General features: G+C 34.0%; 1 protein-coding gene across 5 annotated transcripts in view; it reads right to left on the bottom strand.

The window, feature by feature from the left end:
* Positions 1 to 19,988, bottom strand: part of LOC149558895 (endoribonuclease Dicer homolog 3b-like) — a 141,851-nt gene that overhangs the window by 5,152 nt on the left and 116,711 nt on the right. For 3 of the 5 annotated variants that reach the window (XM_089832918.1, XM_089832917.1, XM_089832922.1), the window contains exons 21-25: positions 15,911 to 16,390; positions 15,286 to 15,570; positions 14,716 to 15,042; positions 14,171 to 14,558; positions 9,170 to 9,283 (exon numbers count right to left, since the gene is read on the bottom strand). In XM_089832918.1, the coding sequence (XP_089689044.1) occupies positions 9,170 to 9,283; positions 14,171 to 14,558; positions 14,716 to 15,042; positions 15,286 to 15,570; positions 15,911 to 16,390 (1,594 nt within the window). The remainder of the gene's footprint in view (positions 1 to 9,169; positions 9,284 to 14,170; positions 14,559 to 14,715; positions 15,043 to 15,285; positions 15,571 to 15,910; positions 16,391 to 19,988) is intronic. The other 2 variants (XM_089832919.1, XM_089832921.1) reach the window with 1 other exon arrangement.

Raw genomic sequence — 19,988 nt, 5'->3', positions numbered from 1 at the left:
TAAACTAATATTAATGCTATCGTTACATATTTGACCATTTAATGGCCCTCTTATTCTTAATAGCATTCAGATATAATATTCATCGATGAGCATTGATTCATATGTAAATGACAGCAAACCAACATACATTTACAAAATGCTTGCCAAGAATTAAATACAAGCATTTTAAAAAGGCAACGAAAAGGAAGTGTTAAATTAAGGTGATGTATTTTCATAAGGTCACCTCTATTCAATGAGATGTCGTTTTTCATGAAGAGGCATACACATGAAGATATAAAAGTTGATATAGTCAAATCTGAAAAGATTGTGAGTCTTACATAATAAAGAGTAAATTTATGGAAGTCTGTCATACAGGCACAAGGATATTAATAAGCAGTTAAGGCAGATTTGTTAGTGAAAGACATCACTATATTAATAGTTTTCTCCATTTCAAAGAGTCATATACATTCGTAGAATAACTAAACATATAAAAGCGTATCATTTTAGTTGAACTGAGAATTACATGCAGAGTAGAGTGAGAGACTGTGAGGAATAAAAGAATCATCTTTTAGCGAGAAATAAGTATGACATGTAATAAGAAATGCGTTATAATTTGTTAGTAAAGGCATTATTTATTTTGAAAAGCTGCATCTTTGATGAACACAATAAGATATAAAAGAACGTAACATTTTTTCAAAAGAGAGTGAGGTGAGTTAGTAGAAAAGAGAGTGAGGTGAGTTAGTAGACAATCAAGCATGTATACAAGAGCAATTGAAGAAAAGATTAATGGCACATTTGATAAGAAGAGCATAAGAGGATAAGATTGCAGGTTTGATGAAAAGGATAGAAGAGTTTTATATCAGATTTATGATTTATGATTGGGTTGTTCCAGGTCTTAGAATAAGTTAATGACAGTTTGAAGAAGAATGTTATAGTGTCTTGTGAAGACAATTTGAATATGGGTTAGTGCCACTAAAAGGAGAGGTTGGTGCATCTAATGAGTGATGCTAACAAACTGAATAATGGGTTAGTACCTCGGGCAGGAAAGGTTCTCACAAATCAAATGAGAGGTTGGTGTATCTAGTAGGTTGACAAAAGAATTCAGGTAAAAGCATTAGTTTGTCTTGATTTTCCCTCATAAAGGTCTCTACGTTCAAATGTGAGAGGTTGGTGTATCTAGTAGGTTGACAAAAGAATTCAGGTAAAAGCATTAGTTTGTCTTGATTTTCCCTAATAAAGGTCTCTGCGTATACCTTGTGCTCTATTTTGTGATGCATGATAGCACGCACACACGCACACCCCACAACACCTACCACGACCCCCCAGCGCCCCACTCCCCTCCCCCCCTTTGTGTAAGCCTGTGCTCATCAATATGAACAATAATGATAGAATTAAATTAGTACAAAAAAATTGTTGCAGAAGTTTTATTTCAGGATATCAAACTAGCTTTAACACTGAAAGACTCCTAACAGTTGGCTTCTTCTAGTGAACAAAAAAAGTGTCAATATATCCAATGATACCTAATAACATATAAAACATTACAATAACAATAACTAATCTGCAAAACAGATATATAACTGATTTACAATTATAATAATATATATATATTTACAATTATAATAATAAATAAATATATATATATAAATAAATATATATATATATATATATATATATATATTCAGATTTAGGATGCAATCCAAATTCTGAAAAATTTGCTTAAAATATAACATTTTAGTTTTCAAATATTTTTTAAGAATTTAAATTAGAATATTAATGTTTTAGCGTCAGTAGAAGTAAAACACTGATTATTTGATATATTAATCTGTGTTTATGTTTTTCAGATAAATTGTTATTGGTGATTCTTATATATATATATATATATATATATATATATTATATGTGTAATATAATATATATTATATATTATGCATTATATATCTTATATATATATAATATATATATGATATATGTAATATAATATGTATTATATATATTATGTATTATATATTATTATATAATAATATAATAATATTATATTATATTACATATATGGTTAATATATTAATATTATATATATATAAGATGAGTTATGCATATAGTTATTTATAAATTAAATGATGATTAACTATAGAGACATGTCTCCTCTCGTATTATACATATATAAGATCCAAATCTGCATTTAGAAATCCTCATAATGAAAAATACACGTGCAGAAACGATCTCAGTTACTTTAACATGGTATCAGAGCCGCTTGCAAATGTAAGAAGTTTGTAATAAAAATGAAGAAAAAGACTATACATTGATTGATAGGAATCAAAACCATATTGCAAACCCATTGGCAAGGACTCACGGACATGTATAGTGGAACAAATGCCAAGAGATAAATAGCATGTGAGTTAAACCAGGCTTCACCACTATCAGATAAGACAAGGTGATAATATATTGTAATGGAAGTGTTTGAATATTCATATACATGAAAGAGGCATCATTTTTTTTCTAAAGAAAAACATGGGGAGCATTGATGTTATTGCCAACATAGTCCCTGGACTATTGACATGATGTGGAATAAGGATTATCAAATCTCGCGACAAGAGAAATTCAAACCCAAACCGATCGGAGTTATTGTAGTGTAATATCCTCCCCTGATTTGAACTTTAACTTGCAGAAATTTAACTTAAGGAATATTGTCAAACACTTTGTATGCAAAGTCATAAAGCTGATTTCCTCAATAAATTGCTTTCCAATGAGTAGATTTACGAACAACTATGAAGTGACATTAAAATGCATAATACACATCATAACATTTTCACAAACACTTGGCACACATTCAATAGTATATGAAAAATCTGGAAACTCTTTCAATCTGCTAATAAAGGGTGATTTTTAAATGTAGATGTGCACTTACAGCTGCCTTAAAGGCTGCAACAACGATTCAGACTTGTTTTCAACAATTATTATGCAAAATATCAAAATTTGACAGAAGAAACCTGGAATTAGTTGCTGTAGTATTTTGCAGATGTAGTCAGCCAGCCCTCCAAACTTCTAATCAGCCGAAAAAAACAAGTAAACTTGATACCAACACTGTTCACGCCGTACTGTAGCAAAATACTGTTCATGCCGACTGTAGCAAAATACTGTTCATGCGGCACTATAGCAATAACTAACTTCAGATGTGCACCTCAAACCCTTGTAAATTTCTTTATGCAAACGCCCCAAATGAAACTCAGTGTGTTTCCTAAAGTGAAAACACCCTTGATCCTCCTGACTGTGTCTTCCAACAGCGAAGAGAATGCTAGCAAAGAGGGATTCCGTCCTCCAAGCCCGATAATCAGATATCCAGCAACATAACATTAATCTTCATCCAAGCATACAAAAAAAAAGCTCTTCCATTTCTTTTATAGTGTTCTCACAAGAGCTCAATCCTTCGTTTTCTCAATGTGGGATAAAACATAACTCCCTTTATGTACCTTATGTCTCCAATGTGTTATAAAAATAAAGGGAACTCTTTTAATTTAAATATTTCCCACAAACTATAGTCTATGCATTAATAAAGTTAAATATTTAAATTTAACTTTATAAAATGGCTTTATCAATGCATAACAAATCTTATCAATGATAAATAAGTTTTCCTGTTGATTTTAAACAATTACCATCGACATACCACTGTGACTGAATGTCCGGCCATGTCCAAGATGACTTACTATAAATAGTAAGTATGCCTAAAGTTGCCCCAGAACCCCTCAGAAAGACCTGCAACTAAAACTGTCTAGGCCAAATGGCCTCTAAGCCCCTTTAATGTCCTAGTTAGCCTACGGGACTGTGGGGAAATAGGCTAACGACAACATCATGCTATGAATGCTAGAAAGGGGACATTACATGTAGATCCTGAGTAATAGAGGGGGGATACCCAAGCGACCTGCCTTATACGAAACCATCGGGTCCGATATACCTATGAGAACCTGAAATATCAGTGGACGACCTGCAATATCTTCAAGTCCTTTTACTGTCTAACATGGCCGAGCGCCCAAACGATATCGAAGTAGGACGCACTCTTCCTGGGCGATGTGGTTGTTGAACCTCATGTAGTAGCTGATATAGAGATAAGAATAAGAGAGGTTGAAAAGAAGACCAATTAAAATTAAAGCGAAACCCAAATAACCAGATATGTTTGGTGGTTGCTCAGGCCAGATATGTTTGCTGTCTATGTTGTCATTGCCATCGGGTCCCATCTAATAAACGATAGAGAAAGACTATGCATGAACAAAATATATCACCTGGGGAAATCCACATAGGCAAACACCTTGGATTTGGATGGGACAAGGATCACTAATCCATGAGTCAATATAAAGAAAGTTGAGTAAGCTGCATAGATCGTGACTGGTCAAAGGAAATGAATAATGATGGGCACATGATAAGGTCCAAGGCGGTCTTAGGGTAATGAATACACCAATACTATTGATCTCATCAAAAGACTTCAATCGCCGAATTGTACGTCCATGTTAGCACCCCATATAGGTGGACGATACAGTTAGACGGAGGCACAAGTGAAAAAAATATACGACAAATGTTATAACTCGTTTTTTCCCAAATCCTCTCAATTAGTGACAATATACTGGGTAAATATTGAAAACAAAGAAATTAAAAAATAAGAAGTTAGATGAAGGATGAAATCGTCCAAACCGAATGTGATATCAGATGTTTGATGAATTTTCCAGACCGAATGTGATATCATGAATTAATATGATTGCAGGCAAGGGCAGCAGTAACATAAAAATATTCATTTAAAAGGAAGGAAAATAAGGACCAATCTAAAATATCATGGTGCCATTACCATCTGCGAGTGTATATATTGAGGCCTGAAACTCTGAATCATCTTCGATTATTTATGGTGATAAACCTGTGCCTAAGGTGCAAAGCAGCAACAATTTGTCGATGGACAAACTGGATGATTAAATAATATCAGAATATTAAGTTAAGAATAATTTTTATAAACTCTACAATGTGTTACCCAGAATAGCAAATTTGAACAGGTCATATATTACATATCAAGGCGAATTTAATATGCAAAATTGACGTTGAAGCTGGTAGATGATATATTTGGTGAAAGCTCATAAAAGTAAGAATGAATAATATAGAGGCCACCGCAGACTCAAAATTTCCTCGCTACATGCGAGAGTTTTCAATACACGCAAAGGGCTCAATGTTAAAGGACTCCGAAATTATCGTATTGCTCGGTACGAAAATACTATCGACTGCAAAATAGTATATATTATGGTCAAAATAATGCATCGAGAATCCATTATACACAAAAGAAAAATGTCATTGAGATAGGGTAAAATTAACATAAATAAAAAGCATTTCTAGAAGATGATACATCATCAATGAAATCAATTTATGAGATAATGGATTCACCGTGTGTTGTAACAAATCTTTGGGAGTAGAACAAATTAGAGACCAGCTATTATAATTATAGGATCCCCAGTAGAACATCCTTGAGTGGACAAGGGTATATCTACAAACTTGATTCTCTCGCCAACTCTTGTTTACTATTTTCAATATGGTAATCAATGCTGATCAACAAAGGTAATTAATATTTCAAGGTACGTGTTGTATCAAATTAACATTACTTACTTTGTTTATACTTTCCCCGACGTCTATGAAATGACGGGCCTCTCACTTTCTCGTGATTTTGGCATGGTATATTTTTTAGTTCTTGTAGGAAAATATTATATAGTGATATAATAAGTTTCATTTTTATTATTTTAAGTAATTTATTTTTTACCATTCTTCTATATATTTGGGATATATATAAACATGCAAGTATTTTAAGATCTTTCATTTATCTATTCATTGTAATCTCTCTCTATTGTATTTCTATGTGATTTTTATGTATCATAAGAGATCTTTGCCTTGATCTTTTTTTCTGAGAATGTTATTACAAGAGAAAGGAGATTGAGATTAAGAGATAGTTAGACAATTGACATTTCATCAACTTTCAGTGAACTCGATCATATTGATTCAGACAGAGTAAACCATGTTGTGGTAGAATTTTCAATGATCGATAAAATTGTAACCGTCAAGAGGACTGAAATTCATGCAACTATGTGATTCTAATGATCCTACCCCTTCCGTGCATCGTATGAAAGTGGTGACTTCAAATTGAACTATCTATGATAAATGATAAATGATACTTGACATATGAGTTGTAGAGTCATTCAAGTGGCACAATCATACTCAATCAAGATATTGGCGTATTATGGATGAGTTTGTGCTCGTTTCTACTATTAATCTTAATGAAAGTTTGGAGCTTGAATGTATGAAAAGAGCATGTTGGAATTTAGAAAGAAGTCATCAAATTTGATGTGATATAAAAGTGTTCAACGATATAAGAGTAGGAATTTTACATTGAGGGGAAAAATAATAGGCAATGTTTCATTCCCACTTGAACCATCCTTAGAAAAGGAGATATTCCATGACCCTCATGGGCAGATAAGTACTTGTATCTTTTTTACATTTATCTATCCATTTATTCGTAATTCTATACATACTATAAGGGTTATCTGCCTTGATCTTTTCCTTTATGTTTGAGGATATTCTTACAGGAAAAGAAGGTTGGTACTTCAAATATGCTACCAAATATTGTGCAGACTAAATCTAATGATAGTAGTTCCAAAGACCCTGATGATCAAGATGGATCTTGATGCAAGTATCTTTGATGCTTGAGCTTATGAGATTCTTCTACATTAAGAGGGAGTACGACACTTCTCCAAAGGCAATGTTGGAGCTTAGAAGATTGATACTCAGAGGGAGTCTAGAAATCCATGTGGGTGATTGCATAATATTGATGGGCCTACTCCTACATATATCATGAGGGAGTGATGAGTTTGACAAGCATCCTTGGGAAAAGAGAGTTTTAGAGGAAGTAACAAGAGGACCTGACATCCCAAGATCAATATTCAAAGGGAGAAATTTGGAAATGTAATCCCTTAAGGATGATATCTTCTCTATGAGGAGAAGTTCTAAAGGGAAATGTTAAATTGAAATATTTTAAAGGTAAAAATTGATATGTTGATTTCAATCTATATCTAGTTATATAATTGTTGTTTTAGATATGTAATGAAAGGTGACGATCTTTCATTGGCATATATAAACAGAAGGTAATCATTGTAAGGTGATGATCTTACATATGATAGGCCTGTTATCATGGTTCTTTGGGCAAAAATCTGTCGGACACCATAATAACAGACATAAGGTAATCTTTGTAAGGTGACGATCTTACAAATGATAGTCATGTTATCATGGACATCTCTAGATATTGCTTTCGGACAATTAGAGATCATGGGTAACAAATCTATTATGTCATCATGGACATCTCTAGACATTGCTTAAGTGCAAGTAGAGATCATGAGTGTGTTATGGGCATCTCTAGACAATGCTTATGTGCAAGTAGAGATCATATGTGTATTATGAACATCTCTAGACATTGCTTAAGTGCAAGTAGAGATCATGAATGTGTTATGGGCATCTCTAGACATTGCTTAAGTGCAAGTAGAGATCATGAGTGTGTCATGAACATCTCTAGACATTGGTTAAGTGCAAGTAGAGATCATGAACTGCAAATGTGTCATGGACATCTCTAGACATTGCTTAAGTACAAGAAGAGATCGTGAAAATTTTAATCACTATGGACATCTCTAGACATTGCTTAAGTACAAGAAGAGATCATGAAAATTTTAATCACTATGGACATCTCTAGACATTGCTTAAGTGCAAGTAGACATCATAGGAAATACTTTATGTTGCTAAAAGATTTTAACATACATTGTGTTGATTACATAATGATTCTGATTCTAATCTAATGATGTTTTACCTCTCCCGTGCTAAACAGGGAGTGTTAATGTTTTAGCGTCAGTAGAAGTAAAACATTGATTATTTGATATATTAATCTGTTTATGTTTTTCAAATAAATTGTTATTGGTGATTCTTATATATATAATATACATTATATATGTAATATAATATATATTATATATTGAGCATTATATATCTTATATTATACATATATATATATATGATATATGTAATATAATATGCATTAAATATTATTATATTATATTACATATATGGTTAATATATTAATATTATATATATAAGATGAGTTATGCATATAGTTATTTATAAACTAAATGGTGATTAACTATAGAGACATATCTCTTCATGTCTCTTGAAGAGACATGTCTCCTCCTCTCATATTATCCATATATGAGATCCAAATCTGCATTTGGAAATCATCAATTACGATGGCAATGAAAAATACATTTGCAGAAACGATCTCAGTTACTTTAACATAGAATGAAGACCATTATTCTTCAACCATGTGTAGGAGTAATATATTAGTGGTCTGTAGACACTATTCAAGGGTCACCACTTAGAATTTTGGCAAAAACAATGTCATCAAAAGATTGTGACTTTGCCAGTCTAACTATACTTGCATTGTTAAAACCATGCAAAATAATATTTACCTGAATGTGGACTCAAAAAATAAACTAGGTGAACAGAAAAGTTATACAATCACACATGACAAATTCGCACAATCAACAACATGCACAAAAATGAATTTATATAACAACTGAGCCTATTTGGATCGTAGTAGTATTATTCAGATTTGGAAGTGACTTGGCAAAACTATCAAAGATAAGGAAAATCTATAGAACTAGCGAAACAACAATGCTTTTTTTTAATTCAATAAAAAAACTGGGGAAAAACTGCTCTCCTATCTGGTCCAGAACAATACAATATTTATGCTGATTTAATGGCATTGGTAAATTCATGAGACATCCCAATTTTCTTATCAAATTCTAACTATTAGAAATCCTTCCTGTCACTTGACAATAATTTACATGCTAGAGATATGAATTGTAGAAGAGAAAAACAAAAATACTAGCAAAACATGACAGTTTTATGAAGCGGCCAAGTTCTCTTGTTTGACTGAAGAATATAAAAGATTCTCCAAAGAGGCTCACCAATTAACTCATAAAATACTTGTGAGATTTTGCTGCAGAATCAGCTTGCCTGTTGCTGCAGAAATTCACAGGTATTTGCATGTTCGGAAATTATCTGCTAAGCTTTTGAGCTAATATTAACACATTCAACAAATATTTGGCAGAATTTCAAAAAATATGTGACATACCTGTTTTGGCACCACCATTCTCCACGGACACTATGTCACTATTTGTTGCACTGCAGTTGCAACCCTCAACAATATTACTCACTTCGTCTATTTTTGATGAGCTTGTCAAACCATCTGTATAGATTGAAAAAAGAAATAAGAAGTCCAGATATATGAACTAGACAAAGGAATCTCTAAAAACTAAAAGAATGGAAAACATTAATCCAAAAGTAGAGACAAGAAACGGATTTCATTTACATAATCAAAAAAAAGTGTTCAATTTAACATAACCATGACCCTTTTCAGATGAATTTAGACACCAATTGAGCCTATATGGATCATGGTACAATTACTCAGATTTGGAATTGACCTGACAAAACCAAAAATACATATGGGATTTCAATTACTTGGGATTCACGTGGAAAATTAAAAATCATGGAAAATCCATAGAACTAACACAATAGTTCTTTTTTTAGTTCAATCAAAAAAATGGGAAAAAAATGCTTTCTTATCTGGTCCAGAACAATACAATTTTTATGCTGATTTAAAAGGCACCAGGAAAATCCATGACACGTCCCAGTTTTCTTATCAAATTATTACTATTATAAATCCTTCCTGTCACTTGACAATAATTCACATGCCAGAGATCCAAATTTCAGAAGAGAACAACAAAAAAACTGGCAAAACATAACGGTTTTAGGAAGCAGCCAAGTTCTCTTGTTTGACTGAAGAATCCAAACGATTCTCAATAGAGGCTCACTAATTAACTCATAAAATAGTTGAGTGTCTGCCGCAGAATAAGAAACTCAAGTATTTGCATGTTCAGAAATTATTAGCTAAGATATTGAACTGACATTAAAACACAACACAAATATTCGGCAAAATTTCGAAATATGTGACATGCCTGGTTTGGTACACACATTCTCCATGGACACTAAGTCACTATTTGTTGCACTACAGTTGCGAGCCTCAACATTATTACTCGCTTGTCAAACCATCTGTATTGACTTAAAAAGAGAAATATGAAGTCCAGATATATGAAATGAACTAAGGATTCTCTAAAAATTAAAGGAATGGAAAAAATTATTCCTAAAAGTATTGGCAAGAAAAGTGTCATTTACATAATTAAAAAAAGTGTTCAATTTATCCTATCCATGTCCCTTTTCAGATGACATGTAATGTCATTCACCATTCATCCCTTAATGGACAAAAACTATCTATACAGCACACTAATGCCAATCAAAAAATTCTAGTCCCCATTTTTGTTGATGAAGATCCTCCCATATTTTTATGCCACTATTGGTAATGAGAAACTTATTTTCATGTTTGTACCCAATGATGTCTAAAGAAAATTCATTAAAAATAAGGCATTAGAAAAAGGCTAATATTGTAACTGTTGATTTGGTTGTCAACACCTCCTTGTCTACTCATGACATGGCATAACTGCCTCCCATGAATAAGGTTAAATCAAGCATTTCTATCAGGCATCGATAGTTCGAGTTTTTGACGCAACGACAAATGATTCCAACAATTGGTATCAAAGCCTTGGGTCAAGTTGTGAGTTTTCACACCATCGCCCAATTGCAAATAGGGACCCCTCTTTTCACTTTAGTTGTAGGTTTTAGTTGTATTTAGGGTCTTCGATAGCACCATTTTTCAAGTCTTTTGTCCTTAGCAGGAGATAAATAATTTCAAAGAGATTAAGCTTGAAGTTCAAGATTGGTGACTTGAGAGTTTAGTTAGGTGCCAACGACTGTTTGTAGAAATCCTCTAATTAGAGGACTTCTGTCATGGAAATTCCTCTATCGGAGAGATCTCTGCCAACCTAAGAGTTCCTTTTTCTTTATGGAACTTGAAATTCAAATGGAAATGAAGATAATTGAGTTGGGCTAACTAGGCTAAGTGTTGTAGAAGGAAAGATTTTGAGTAAATTTGAGTTTTGATGCCAAGAAAATTGAAGTCAAAGTTCGTGCAATTCCTAAGAACAGACGAATTCCAACCTTGGACCCCTCTTGTAGTCAAATTTTCGCCCTCTTTATAGTGGCCAAAAATGGATCAAAGTTAATCATTAAGGCTGTGAGAGAAGAACTATGTCAAGTAACATCAAGGAAAAAAGGCACCAAACTACTAGAGATTGGTAAAAATCCTCTAGTCAAGGGAAATCAGCCACATAAATCCCTCTGATTTTGAAATCTTTGCCCCTAGACAAGGTCAAAAAAAGATTGCAAGGCATGCAGGAATGAGTAATATGCCAAGTTGTGAGTAAAGAAAGAAAGGTTTTGATGTTATACTGTGTCAAATGAAAGAACCAAGTACTAGCAAAAATTCCACTTAACTCTAGAATCTCCACCCTTAATATTCCAGTTCCTTTGAGTATCAGAATTGGTTCAAAATGGATGACAAAGGATGCGGGGACACAAGTTAGGAACCAAGTGACTAAATAGTGCCAAGAATGTAAAGTTAATTTAGTTACAAGGTAGAAGGAGGGCAAGCCAAGCTTGCAGAAATTCCTTTGTCAAAGGAATCTCTGCTAAGCCTTAATATTCTTCTAAAATCTAAAATTCTATCCCCTCATACTGCAGACTTTTGCCAGATGAATTTGATCACAGTAAGTCTCAAGTTTATAAGGAAGCAAGGCATCAAGTTAAAGAGGAAAATTCAATTAATAGGACCAGAAGACCTTGGCAGAATTCCTCTGATTGGACCAATTCCACCCAAGGTTTCTCTTTTTTTATAAGGTGGCCCATTCCAGATTTTAAACATACTGATGTGTTCAAGTTAAGCCCAGACAGTTACAACAATTATTTTAAGTGAAATTTCCTTAGGTGTTTGTGCCCAACTCGGCCTAAAAGGACGTACACCCCCTTCAAGCCCAACGTCTATGCAAAGGAAGCAAGGGAAATTCATTTTACCACCACTACGTAAAAAATTGCCTCTACTTTATCAGCCGTGAATTGCTTCTGATTTGCAGCAAAATGATCATAAATGGACCAGTTAACTAAATCTGAAGGCAGTGAATTTAAGCTATCAAGGTCGGTCTTCCTTTATAATCTGAAATGAGGAAGATCTAAAGAAGCAAATTCTGGGCAGAATGTTGCAGCCCAAAACTTGCCTAAAGCCCAAAATTTTAATGAAATTCGTTTTAGATTGTAAGAAAAGGATCCTCAAATTTGTAGAAAAAATTTATTTGTGAATGAGGGGAATTCTGTTTCATTTTTCTTTCATGTCAATGCATTATGTCATAAGGGCTTTCAGATTTCTTTCTGCTGCTATTAACTTTACAAAGTTTAATCCCTCTCTTATCTTTTGTTTTGCAAGGTGGTCATTCAGTAAGGAGAAGATGGGAGATGGAGACTTCAAGAAGCATTCTTCAATTTCGATCTCAAAGCTGAGAGTGAGGACATTTCAGATCCTCAAAGAAAAACTCGAAGATCAAGATCGAGTTGAGATTTAAGATCAAGTTCACAAGGAAAATTTGATTGCATGGAGGCATCCTCAAGAACAATAAAGTGCAATGAAATTCAAAAAAACCAATGCATTCAAAGATTAAATTTGGTTTGCAAGTCAAGATTTAAATTCATGTTAAGCCAGAAGGAAAACTTTTGAAGGTTGGAAAAGATTTGAAAAGTGAACCATTCAAGAAAATACCATCACTATCATCCTCAAGAGAGCTAATGAATTGGTGCCCTCATGTAATTGGTTGAAAATTTACTAACCCTGCTTATGCTTTGTAGGGTTAAATCCTAGTTCTTGATCTTGGATCAATCTTGGCCCTGCATTATAGCTAAACATCTATAAAAAGCTTATAACTAAACATCTATAAAAATCCAAGGCCTTCCCATTTGTAAAGGGTTAGATTCAAGAGATTAGGAGGCTAGAGGGATGTTAGAAAGCTAAATATAGAGTAGGCTAGATAAGGGAAAGACTTCATCAGCTTGTTGCTACAGAATGCTTTTGATGTGATGAATAATCCATTGTTGGTTCTTCATGGTAAATCCCTTAGTGTTTCTTTGAATTCTTGCATGGTTTAATCAATGTTTCACTTGGAATAGATTCCATTTCATGTTGGAGTGGTTTAATTGAATGAAAGTAATTGTAGATGTTTACTTCATTGACTTGAAAAAAGCCAAGCCACTATCCTCTTGTTGATGGTAAGAGTGGTACTGCCTTTGTGTGGTAAGTCGATGATTAAAAGCACATAACTTTAATTGATATTAAATCTTCTCCATTTGATGGGACTGAAGAAGAGATACTGGTATGAAAACCATTTAAGCATTCCTTAGAAGGTTGCACAAAGTGGATGGAGTCACTAATTAAGTTGAATCTAGTAGATTCCAAGTTCATCCATGATTCCTTGCAATCATAGTTAGGAGTAGAGTGTATAAGCTAAACTCAAGGTAAGGTGAAAATTTGAAGATCAAAGTTCTGTTCTCATTGCACATTGTAAAGATCTTACAAGTTCAAGTTGTTGATATCCATTGATATCACTAAATGAATACCCACAAAATAAGGAACCTTGAAGTCACTTGATGATCTTATTTTGCAAGCTTAGCATCAGAGATGACAATAAATCAAGAGAGGATCCAGTATACGATGTTTCACCCAAAACATTAAGTATTTGATTCTGCACGTTGCAGTGAAAAAAATTCACATCAACATGTCACAGGTTCAAGACTCCTTTTAGTGGGTGCTGAAGGCTCAGTCGGAGCTGAGGTGGACACCGCTGACTTGTTGGTCAGCACCTCCTTGTGGACTTGTGACATGGCTTAACTGCCTCCTGTAGGTCAGGTTAAATCTGCCGTTTGTATTGACTGTTGATATTTCAATCTTTTGGTACAACAAAATATGGTTCCAACAGTTAAATGCTCCAAAATCAAGTTTACTTCACTAATTTACAGTTAAGTCCTATTGCCACAGTTAAACCAATTAGAACTGCTCAATATAAATATTGCCGCATATCATCATTATATAAAAATTCAAATAAAGTGGTAGCTTAAAAGTTAACTTATTCAAACAACCTACCATCAGCAGACCAGTTCTGATTAGAAATGTCTTTGATGTTAGATGCCATATTATCATCCTTTTCTCCACTTATCCACTCTCCACATTTTTTGGAATCTGCTGATGTTTCAAGAAGCCTTGGTTTCTTATTCAAAGGTTCTTGATTTAATCCACTTTCTTGAGCCATTCCATATTTACCTGCATTTACATTTAGATTAATACCCTCTTCTAATCTGTGCACATCTTCAAAATCTACCTTTCCTTCCATATGCTTGGGCAAGTGCACATCTTCGCTGGACATCAAACTCTTTTTGCTATTGCCAATCATAGACGCCTCCTTATCTGGAACTACTTTAGAGACCAGGTCCACTGACATTTGCCATTTATTGTCATGTTTCAAGCCACCCTCCTACTCACAAATATTACAATACAATCAAGCAAGCTCACATCCATTATATTCAACATAGAAAAAGAATGAGAAGAATTCAGATTCTAGGAGTAAATATAACATTAATCATGTATGATGATTCTTGATTTGATGCTCAGACAAAGTTGCTTCAACTTACCTCCAATAGTATCAACATCTGCTGGGCAGCTGCCATCTTTGCAGACCTTTTATTCATCCTTGAACCTTTTGCAACTATTAATGATTCTTCAAGTTGGACTTCTGCGGTTGCGACAATTAATTTCCCTTGTTTAACAAACTTCCATTTTAGAGAAAACTCATGCTGACAGCAGAGTTCTTGCAACTCTTGCAATGGATGCAACTCTAGAGTTTCAGGTGTAACAATAGGAGACAACATGGGTTTCACTATGTCCCACACAACTGTAAAACTGAATTTGGTATCCACTAAGATTGCACCTGCAATGCTTTCGACTAAATCCCCTAGCACCTGCATTCAAGAAAGGGATCATGTGAGTTGAACAAGGCTGTCCACCACATTTCCATGATCTGCTTCATAATCAATTAAGATACAGTTAACCAATTAGTCATTGCATATTTTCATACTCTCATCTATTTTCATAAGTCTTACGGATTATTTAAAAAATAACCAACAGAAACAGTTATGGGAATTAGGCATCACATAAATGGTTGAATTAAGTAAATCACATCAGTATAATAAGATATTAATTACCTTGGGACCTTCTATTCCTCCTCCAAATGAAATGAATCGGTGTTGGCCCACCCTACATTTTCCAATAGCCTTGACAAACTCTGTTATTTGATTTAAAAGAGCGCCTGACCCATGACGAAGATATTTCTGAATATTATGTTTCACAGCAACCCGAGCAAAATTATGATTGTTAACAGCTGCTGAGCGCAGATTTGTTAAAATTCCAGGTGACAGTCTCGGGTATGTAGAATAGAGATGCCATGTAATGAGAAAATCAAGTAGAGAATCGCCAAGGAATTCTAAGCGCTGTACAAGCATAGAGAGAGTAGTATTAAATATTAAAAAATAACAGCATGCCTCTGTCCAGCTAGCAAGCTGTAACAAATTGATTGAGCTTTGAATAATATGAGAGAGAAGTATATCTCTAAACTAATGATACTTAAATCTGACAAAATTAAACAAAAGTTTCCATTTTCTAAAAAAATATTCCTTTTTAAGCAAAATAACAGTTTAACTTGTTGTCTTCCAGTATTTTTCTTTAAGTGTTCCGACTAACAAAAACACATGAAAAGGCAATACTAAGTGAAAGAATCTTTCACAATATGAGTTAACTTTTATATCCATACTATTTCCATTTTATGAGTACCTGGTAACAACAACCTCCTTCAGGATCTTGTTGTGATGCATGTGTTAGAGCCTCCACTAGAAGGGCCTTGTTCCTGAATTCATATTTTAATAACATTTCCAAGCCATGCAAATTTGTACTCCTTAGCACACAAGGATAAACAAAAGCACGATCAAAGGCTGCATCTAGTAGTTCAGCTTCAACTTCAACTTCCATATTCATCCACTTCATAAACTCAAGAGCAGCCACTGGACCACCTCCAACTAAATATGCACCTATAAGAGACTCCACAACATCTGATATTGTCTTAGAGCACATCCATCGATGTCCTTCATCACAAGTTTTCCCAATTCTGACCATTTTTTCTTCTTTCTGAATAGAAGCATTTTCATTGATTACAAGATTTTTTGGATCACAATGGCAAGGAACAGATTTCTGGCATATCATACCAGGAGCAACCCATCGACAACCATCAAATGGTTCATCTTGAATGTATTTCTTCTTACACAAAAAATATCACAAAATCAGGTGTTGCAACCCCATATATTCAATCAAGATTCATTACAAAAGTAGGTCAAATATCAAACACGGACAAATTACAAGCATATTGTCAATTAAGAATGTAATCCCAAGACACGCATTATTGTGTCCCATGCAATTTCAAACTTTGCAGAAAAGATGTCCATAAATGACAACAAAGAAATAATTATATATATTACAAAAACAAAAATCACTTAAAATTTCTTGTTTTCAGAGCATTATGTTACAAGAATCTATAATATTTCTTAGAAATGATTAAAATAATTATAAAACATAAAATTCAATCACAAGTACCTCCTCATCTCCTATATTTTAAATGTCCTTCATTTTTCTTCTCCTTTTGACCTTGGATATCCAAGAAAGGTTTCAGGCACCATCAATCTAATGCAAAAATTAGAGAAATCAAAGGATTTTGAATTCTTGAAAGATGGCCGCTTCCACCATCCATAAGCGAATTTTCTATTTTTCATCTCTTCAAACTCATTGTTTTGCTTTGTTGAATTTGGTCAATACTTGATTAACATTGTTCTTTCCATGTTCTTTTCTTATGTTTCTTTCCCTAACACAAGTATATGTTTCAATGCTCATAAGGATGACGGTGAGTGTCTAAGGATTTTCACTTTTCAACCTTGGATTTACTCCTTATACCACTCATAATACAAATTGTAGAGCATGGTTTATTTTCTAACCCCCATCTAGGAATGACGGAATTGAAGGAATCTGAAAGATCATGAATCCTTGGGGAGTGGTGTCATATCCTGAAAACTTTACAACTAAAATTTTCTTGAAAAGATGGGAAAAATGATTCAGTTGTTCTGCTTGTTAAAGACAGGAAACAAATTCTTGGAATGACTGAAATTTTAGCATGTTAGATCACAACTTTGCAGTTCACTGGCAGATACAGTTCATGTTTCACAATAGATGTTTTGGGATAACATGTATAACATATATAAGACTGAGATAAACCTTTAATATTAAACAACAAACAAGCTGAAAGCCTTACTGTACAGTCACAATTTGTTCCAGACTTATTAGAATTGCAGATAAAAGATCGTGAAGTTGCCTACAAAGAAATGTTTAAACACGTTGCACTAGGCGAACTTGACCGATATCCTCAAAATTATAAACAATGGCAAACTGATTCCACTAGCGTGAATCAACTAAGAGAGGGGAAATGACACCTCAACCTATTCGTTCACAAACAAGAAAGATGCTGGGAGCTGAAACATTGTAGGGTGAAAACTAATATTTCTATCTTTTCTCAACACGGTGGTCTTCAAATGGTGAGATGAAACAATGCCAAAATCACAAGTCTTCCACACGCAGCCAACACATGTAGCTCAGAATGATTGTTAGAGGAGCAATATCATCAACACGGCCTCACTATTTGCACCCAATATTGCACATAATCTTCAATGCTCATCAATGTTGAAGATGCAACGCATTAATAAACACCTAATCTCCAACAATAGTCAACCCTTAATCTCATAATCACCCAATGTGACCTCACGGCACACATTGCATAGTAATCCTTACAAATGAATAGGAAACGCTTTAATTGACCCACAAAAATTATCAATAGTCTTTACAAAACTTCCATTTCACTTCTACGTCATGTTATGTATGAGCTTGCTCACAAATTGTGAATGGGTTTCCATCTGCTTCAGCCAAACTAAACGGTTTCATCCTTAGTTCAATTGCAGAGCAACCAGAGTAGAATTGTCTCCAAGATCTATTTTTCTAGAATAATCCCCTTGTATCCTAAGGAGCAATCCAAAACTCCTACAAAACCATCAAGAGTAATAGGTGGACCTATTACCAATAACTAAGCATGTCAAACCTGCTTGAAGAGCATTACACAAATACAACAACCAATTCTTATGCGAGCTACAACAAAATTATGAAACATGAAATATTCAAAGATCCTTGACCCACAATACAACGTGACCAATAAATATTAAGACACATAATAACAGTGTAAGGTTTTCAACAATAAAACAAAAACTCGTCACTTAACCAAGCAATAAGGATCATGTTATGGACTTGTTAGTAGTGCTCTTGTTCACCCCACCTTTGAGTTTATTTCTTTATGAGGCAAGCTTATCCAAGTTGCCACAACCTCACCTTAGTTCCTAATTGTCTATCTGGTGTGACGTTTTCGAGGAAGTTGTAGAGTTACAATCTTCTTTTAAGTTGCTTATCCCGCACTGAAACATGTTACCGGTCTCTTTGTCGAAGTTTCCCGCAAGCTTGAACTCCAAGATCGCCAGTTGTCACCTTAGGATATCACGTGACTGAGCAATCGGTGGATCCCAAGTGTTAATTCTATAACTTTGAAATCATCCTAATTTGATGATACAAATCATACAGATTTGATCGTGCATAATATACGTTTGTAATAAAGGGCCTAAATATAATTGTTAGTCTTCAGTCATGATCGACGTCTCACCTAGTAATGTTGTATGAAAGAAATGATAAGTATCTCACCAGTTTAGGATTCTCAAAGAATGAAGTTGATGCAAATCTCTATTATAAAAAGGATAAAGATGATATGATAATATTGATACTATATGTTGATTATTTACTAATAACAGGTGATGATCATCTTATAGATCAATGCAAGAAAGATCTAATCAGGGAATTTGAAATGAAAGATTTAGGACTCCTTCATCACTTCCTAGGATTGGAAGTATGGGAGAATTCTAACAGCATCATACTTAATCAAGGAAAGTATACATTAGATATCTTGAACATATTTGGAATCTGGAACTGCAGGCCTATGTCTTCTCCAATGGTGACTAATCTACATAAACTTAAGGAAGCAGCAACAAAATCACCTTCCATAGATTCTACTCCCTATAGACAGATGATTGGATCTCTTATGTACTTGGTAAATACAAGACCTGATATTTGCTATGATGTTAATGCCTTAAGTCAGTTTATGCCTGAGCCAAAGGAGATTCACCTAGTTGCAATCAAACACATCATGAGATACTTAGACGGCTCTCTTAATCTTGGGCTCAAGTATGAGACAATTGAATCGGAGCTACATGGGTACACAGACTCAGAGTGGGCTTGAAGTGTTACTGACAAGAAAAGCACTTCAAGATGTTGGTTCGGTTTAGGCTCAGCGATGATATTATGGATATTCAGAAAGCAGTCATCAGTAGCTCAAAGTTCCACAGAAGCTAAATACATTGCCACAGAAATGGCATCTCGAGAAGTAGTTTGGCTTCGAAAGTTACTTGTGGGATTATATGGTCAAGCCATGAATGCTACGATTATTCATTGTGCTAATAAGAGTTCCATCAAGTTTTCTATGAATCCAAATTTTCATGATAGGTCCAAGCATATTGAAATTCCCTACCATTATGTACAAGATATGGTAGATAGGAATACTGTAAAATTAGAATACATTTGCACTGCAAATCAGACAACAGATATTCTTACCAAACCTCTCTCTCAAGTAAAAATAGATCACTTCAGGGAAAGACTTGCTATGGTTGAATTGTAATACATTTGTATTCTTTAAATAATTATTAAAATAATTTCTATTCTC

This window comes from Cupressus sempervirens, chromosome 5 (assembly GCF_028749045.1).
Source record: "Cupressus sempervirens isolate cs-2001-9-10 chromosome 5, ASM2874904v1, whole genome shotgun sequence".
NCBI lineage: Eukaryota > Viridiplantae > Streptophyta > Pinopsida > Cupressales > Cupressaceae > Cupressus > Cupressus sempervirens.
This window is presented reverse-complemented; position numbering and strand designations above follow the sequence as displayed.